Genomic DNA, 7,289 nt, shown 5'->3' on the forward strand with positions numbered 1-7,289 from the left:
AATCGACTCGGGATACTTATAAGATACTACCATGATTTTTTCAGATTTTTTGGTCCAAAAATAAATTAGGCCAAAAACCGGCATTACCGACCCTCCCCCTTTCAAATTATACCAATAAATTATTAATTAATTTCATTCTTTTGTAGGGATTTCAAAAATTTAATAAAGAATTCACAGAATTTTATACATTTTTAGCTAATTTTAAAGAATCTATTCACGGGAAATGAGGTGTTTTGTAGGATTTCGGAAGATATGGAACGATATTACAAGATCTGTCAAGTTTTAAAATATTTTAAAAGATTTCACAGAATTTTAAGAGATTTCCGATAATTTCAATGATTTTAGGGAATTTTAAAGCTCTTAACTTATTTTACTAAATTTTCCAGGGTTTCAGAAAATGTCATCATAGAATTTCACGGGATTTTATAATATTATAGTAGATTTCAAAAATTTATTTGGGAGAATTGAGGTATTCAGTAAGTTTTAAAAGATTTAAATGGATTTGAAATTAATTTGTGAAATTCACCCACAATTCTTTGGAATTTTTCTAAATTTAATCAATTCTACTTAATGCAATGAATTCTTTTATAATTTTTATTTAATCGATCCTAAGGATCAATTGATAAATTGATCAAAGGATTTGAAATATTTAAAGGTGTTTTTCTAAATACCTTGGAATTTTCAAGTGCTTTAAAATTTTTTGAAGGATTTCAAAAGATTTAAAAGGATCTAAAATATTGTTGTTTACTTATAAAGATTACAAAGAAATCTTTAATTGATTTTATTTAAACTTTCCCAGATTCCCAGAAATTGTTTATTTATTTCAACAGTTTGAAGACATTTGAAAGGCAGAAATAATGTAACTAAATATTTCCCAAGGTTTTAGTAAATATAAGAGATTTTAGTATTTTAATGGATTTCAAAGAATTTGTTTACACTGAATAGGAATTTCGTAGGGTTTCAAAGATTTGGAGATATTTTCAAATATTTTTTGAATTTCATTTAGAATTCACTCTGAATTTTTATTAATTGATCCTGAATTCTTTTTAATGCTTTTCAATGTCCTTTTCATTTTTCTAAACTCATTTCAAACTTTATCAATTCAATCAATTTTTTAATATTTCTGAATTGTTTTCAATTCAATTGATAGCTTTTTTTTATTCAGCTTTATTTTTTATGGATTTAGTCGAATTCTTCTCATTTCCCTTAAATTCCGTTAAATTCACTCAAATTTGACTGAAATCAATTGAATTTTTTCTGGTTTTAAAATGATTTCCAATTCGTTTGAATTTTTCTAAATTGGTTCGAAGTCATTAGTCACTTTTTTGGTTGTTACAAATTAGTAAGGTTTTTAGGATTTTAAGAGATTTGAAATTATTTATTGGAACTCAGTCTCAATTCTCATTTATTTACTTGGATTTCTTTTAATTTCTTGAAAATTCTCTTGAAATTTTTTATTCGCTTGCACTCTCCGAAATTAATTTAATGGATTTTCTTTGAATTTCAAAATATTTTATTTAATTGATTCTGAAGTATTTTAACCTCGCCTAGAATGCTTATTCATTTCATCATATTTTTTGGAATTCACTAGAATATTTCTATGCCTATTTTAAAGTTATTCAATGCAATGAATTTTATTCATATTTTGAAATTGTTTTCAATTAATTTGAACTTTTTCAAATTCACCTTCAATTTTTATGAATTTCATCGAAATCCTTCTCATTTAACCTAAATTCCCCTAAATTCTTTCCAATTTCACGGAAACAAATGGCTTTTTCTTGATTTTAAACATTGTTTCCGATTAATTTGAATTTAAAAATATAACTATGCCAATAGAATATTCCATCATTTTAGTTAAAAATGTATATCCTGGGTTGAACATTAATTTTTTTAATTAAAAATTTAACTTTTCAATTTCTGGTGGATAATTATCTTTTCAAGTTGAAAATGAATCTTTTTTTCTTAGAAAATAATCTTCTTAGTTTAAAATTTATCCTTTTTTTTAATTTGTATTTTAAAACTTGACTATTTCAGTTGAAGATTAATTTTTTTAGTTTAAAATTCATCACTTCGTTTGAAAACGTAAATATTTGTTTGAAAATTAATTTTTTATTATTGAAAATTGATTTCAAAATGAAAATTTAACTATTATCAATTGAGTATTCCATAATTTTAGTTAAAAATTCATCTTTTTGGTTAACAAAAATAATTTTTTAAATGCAGATTTAATAATTTAATTTTCAGCTGTCAAGTTTTTTTTTTTAATTCATGTTTTTTGTTGAAAATCCCTATTTTTTGTTATATAAATTCCCCTGAATTTTTTCCAATTTCGCGGAATTAAATGGAATTTTCTTCATTTTAAAAATTGTTTCCGATTAATTTGAATTTAAATTGGATTGAAAAATGTAACTATTCCAATAGAATATTCCAGCATGTTAGTTAAAAATTTTTATCCTTGGTTGAGCATTAATTTTTTAAATTAAAAATCTAACTTTTAAATTTTTGGTCTTTTTTAGTTTTATTTTCATCCCTTTGATTTAAAATAATCTCTTGCAGATGAAAATCCAATCATGTTAGTTTAAAATTCATCCTTTTGGTTGTAAATTGAACTTTTTTAATTGAAAATTCAACTATTTCATTGAGAATTCATTTGTATTTTGTTTTGAAAAGGAGCACATTTTTTGGTAAAAATTAATAAATTTGATTGAAAATTCAACTATTCCATAGTGGTCCATCATGAAATTTCAATCAATTCGTATGTAAGGATAAAATGGAATTGACTAAGGAAATTGTTATTGTTTCAGATTGTAACGACGCATCGAACGCAAAGCGCAGATACGACTGCCTTGAGACATTGACTCAGAAACGACGTAATCCCGATTTAAAAAAAATCCTATTTTTAAAATCACCCTTTAGAAAATTTAAATTGTTTTGAGGCTGCAAAGTTGCATAAGGGCTCTATGTGCTCCAAATTGGCAATCTTTAGCGATATCCTAGTTGTGAGAAACTTCGTCTCTAATTACTCGGAAAAGAGTAAATTTCAAAATTGCAAAAATAGGCGAGGGTGTGAAGAACAGCATGCGCAACGAGATCACAGCCGCAGTTCTGTTTTTAGTGCAGCTGATAGAAAAAAGCGAAAAATGTAGTCCCGATCAGTTGGAATGCTTCAGGCGACACCTGGTTGAATTATTGACGGCACGCTTTAAAAATCACTGGTTTCCGGACAAGCCCTTCAAAGGCCAAGGATATCGCTGTATACGTGTAAATGGTAACAATCGTCGAGATGAAAGTTTAGTGAGTGCCGCGACTGCTGCCGGGGTCAAGTACGAGGATCTCACTTTACCGATGGAGCTGACACTTTGGGTTGATCCCAAGGAAGTCTGCTGTCGTTTTGGCGAGAGAAAGGGCTCCTTCTGCACGCTCGCTTCCTTCGACGAGAAAGAAAACACCATTCCGATTCTCAAAAAGAGTATTAAAATCGAGGTGAAGGAGGTCAAAGAGAGCGAGTCCCCTCCCAGCGTTGTTCAGGTACGTCAATTTTATTTTCGGATTTTTAATCTTATAGTAAGAGTATCGAGAAGAGGGGGGGGGGGGCTTTCAATTGAAATGCACAATATTGCGCAATATACTCAAAAGAGTACTTGCGCATTGCGCAAAAACCTGGCAATGTCGGGGAGCTTTTTTAACACTCCCAGTTCCATATAGTAAGAGTTTCGGGAGGCTTGCAATTTAAGTGCACAGTATTGCGCAGTATACTTGACTGAGTACTTGCGCGCTGCGCAAAAATCTGGCAATGCCGGGAGTTTTCTAACAATCCAAGTCCCATATAGTAGGAGTTTCGGGGGGGGGGCTTTCAATGTAAATTCACAATATTGCGCAATATAATTTACTGAGTAGTTGCGTACTGCGCAAAAATCTGGAAATATCAGGTAGTTTTTTTAACTCAAGAAATTATTTCGAGGGTGTGATTAATTTTTTGTTTAAATTTCAATATAAAATTGATTAACAGTGATACTTGAATTGCAAAATTAGCTTTATATTAGTGTGTTTAGCTATTTTGTTGATTTTTTTTCAACTGAAAATGTAACTACTCTATTTTTGGTTAAACATTGAGCGATTTTAGTTTAAATTTATGTACTTGGTTGAAAATTTTTTCTTTTGGTTGAAAATTAATCTTTACTGGAAATTCATATATTTTTGCTTTAAAATTTAACAGTCTGTTTGCAATTTATTCTCTCTCTTGACTGAAAAATCGTTTTTAATTGAAAATTCAACTCGTCTTGAAAAGTCGTCCTTTTAGGTTTAATTAAACTGTTTTTGACTAAAAATTACAATATTTTTTGCTTGAAATATAACTATTACTTCCTTTGTTCAGAATTTGTTTTTTTGGGAATCACAATTTGATTACTTGGTTGAAAGTTAAACTCTGTTCTTAAAAATAATTTTTATTTTGTTGAAAAACTGAGCTATTTTGTTGAAATTTGGACTTTTTTTATTTAAAAATAATTTGTTTACTGAAATCTTAAATTTTTGATTTAAAATTGACCGCTTTTATTTGAAAATTCAAGTATCTGATTGAAAATTTATGTACTTTGTTGAAAATTTGTTTTGTATGTCCAAATGCAACTGTTTTTTATTAAAAATTAAAAAATTTTGATTTATATAGCTATAATAGATTTTTAGTTTATAGTTCATCTTTTTTTTTAAAAGAAATATTTAATTATTTGGCAGAAACTTAAACTTTTTTGTTAAAAATTAATATTTTAGGCTGAAAATTCGTCTTTTTTGGTAGAAATTTAATCTTTTTGGATAAAAATGCAACTTTTTAGTTTTGTTAAAAATTTGACTCTTTGTTAAAATTCAACTGTTTTTCTCACTTAACATTTAAATATTTTTCTGTTGAAATATCAATATTACATTCATTAAAATTCTTTTTTTTACAGAATTAATTTTCTCCGTAAAAATACAATTTTTTGGTTAAAAATAGTCTTTATAAGTTGAAGATTTAAGCCTTTTGTTGAAATTTTGTCCTTTTTGGTTAAATCAACTGCTTTTTATTTTATTTTTTTAATATATTTTTTGTTGAAATATTTTATTTTTCATCGAAAATTCATCATTTTAAGTTGAAAATTCAAATGTGTTGTTAAAAATTGAGTTTTTATTGTTAATTATTCATTTTTTAAATTCCAAATTTTAATCTTTTTCCATTAAAATATTAAATATTAGGATTCAAGTATTTTGTTGAAAATGTGTCTGTTAAATTCAAGTGTTTCTTATTTAAAATAAAAATATTTTTTGATGAAATATTTAATTTTTCGTTAATAATTAATTTTTTTAGATTAAAAATTCAAATTCTTTGTTGAAAATTCATTTTTGTTGTTGTTAAATATTCATTTTTCAACTGGAAATTTAATAATTTTGTTGAAGATTGACCTGTTTAATTGAAAATTAGTATTTTTTCTTTAAAATTCGTCTATCATTCAGGATAAATTTCAATTCAATAGTAGAAAGAAATTTGATGGTAAATAATTAATTTTCCACCTCAGTATAATATCTTCAATTAAAATTAATTAATATTTTCTGATCTTTTTCATTAACATTGCTCTAATAACTAGAAAGATTTCTCCTTTTTGTTTGAAAATTCGTATTTTTCATATAAAAATTGAAAAATTTCGGATAACATTTTTTTCTTTATTGGCTGAAAAGTTTGTCTTTTTTAAAATTTCTTCCTTTTGGTTTAAAAATGTATATCTTATCTTAAAAAATGCATCTTTTGATTGAGAATTCTTCTGTTTTTGTTGAAGATTTAACTCTTTTTTTTTTTGTTTAAAACTAAAAACAAATTTTGTTTAAGTATCAACTATCACATTTTTAAAAAGTTATTTCTCTTTTTTTGGTTGAAAATTCATGTATTTTGTTTTAAAAAATTGTAGAAAATTAATTTTATTGGTTGCAAATTTATCAGTTTGGTTAAAAGGTTCTTTTAGTTTGAAAATGCAACAAATTTGTTTAAAAAAATGCGACTATATGGTTAGAAATTTCTTCTGTTTGTTTTAAAATTATTTTTTTTTTTTGCATGAAAATTCAAAAGTTTGGATAACATTTTTTCTTCATTGACTGACAAATCTATCTTGGTTGAAATTTCTCTTTTAGTTAAAAATGTATCTTTTATCGTAGAAAATTCATCTTTTTGGTTGAAAATTAATCTGTTTTGTCTGAGGATTTAACTGTTTTGTTTAAAGTTTGTATTTTTTTGGGTCGAATTCAACTCTTTTTTTGGTCAGAATGGAACTCTTTTATGTTTTAATATCAACTGTTACATTTTTCTTAAGGGCATGTGATACTTAGAAAATTGTCGATTTTATCAGTTTTAAGTTCCCCCGGCTTTTACTTAGAATAATAAATATTTTGTCTTAAAAATTTGGGAAATGATAGCGAACATGTTAACGGACGTCCCCACATACTTTTTTTGTAGGTTAATTCAAAAAAGTTTTAATTTAGAAAAATGTGATTAATTTGCATAGCGCTTAGGAAATATTATAGATTTTTTCAGTGTTAGATTCCCCCGGCTTTTTTCCTAAGATAAGAAATATTTTGCCTTCAAAATCTGGGAAATGATAGCGAACATGCTAACGGACGTCCCCACACACTTTTTTTGTGTATTTTTATCAAAAAATTTTTGATATTGCTAACAACGTGCGTGTATATTTCGAGGTTATGTGTTTTACAAATCACCCGAGCGTTACTTCCAAGCTGCACAATATTTTTGGCCGAAAACTTTGGACTTACAAATAAACATAGTAACTAATCTCCCGGAACTAACCTTGTTCGCAGGCAATCAAAAAAGTTTATTTCATAAATAATTTCGAGATTATCGAAAAGGCAGAGATGAAAGACGACGTAACCTCAAAATAATGCATATGCATAAAATTTGTATTTAGCACAATAAAATTTTTTGTTATTATCCCTCAGAAAAGAGTCTGGGGACGTCCGTTATGATATTTTATAGCATCTCCGAATTCAGTTTTTAAAAATTTTCATTTTTGTGGAAAAAAAAGCCGGGGAAACTGTAAGTATCACATGCCCTTAAGGTGGCTTGGGCGCTTTTTAAAAAAATCACAGGCAGTTCTGAAAATTTGATATTATCGAAATAAAATATACTAGATCACTTTGCAAAAAAGAAATATTAAGGTTGACGATGAAATTATCGAAAAAAACGCTATTAAAAAGTTGTGATTTTAACATGTAGTCTTATGGGAGGGCTCAACAGAATGAGGTAATACTCTTGA

The 7,289-nt window shown here is 26.8% G+C and overlaps 1 protein-coding gene across 1 annotated transcript in view; it reads left to right on the forward strand.

Moving 5' to 3' along the window:
• Nucleotides 1-7,289, forward strand: part of LOC117168708 (protein BTG3-like) — a 21,828-nt gene that overhangs the window by 8,976 nt on the left and 5,563 nt on the right. Inside the window, exon 2 of the mRNA XM_033354410.1 lies at nucleotides 2,805-3,528. Within this exon, the coding sequence (XP_033210301.1) occupies nucleotides 3,079-3,528 (450 nt within the window). The 5' untranslated portion in view covers nucleotides 2,805-3,078. The remainder of the gene's footprint in view (nucleotides 1-2,804; nucleotides 3,529-7,289) is intronic.

The sequence above is a fragment of the Belonocnema kinseyi genome, chromosome 3 (assembly GCF_010883055.1).
Source record: "Belonocnema kinseyi isolate 2016_QV_RU_SX_M_011 chromosome 3, B_treatae_v1, whole genome shotgun sequence".
NCBI classification, from domain to species: Eukaryota; Metazoa; Arthropoda; class Insecta; order Hymenoptera; family Cynipidae; genus Belonocnema; species Belonocnema kinseyi.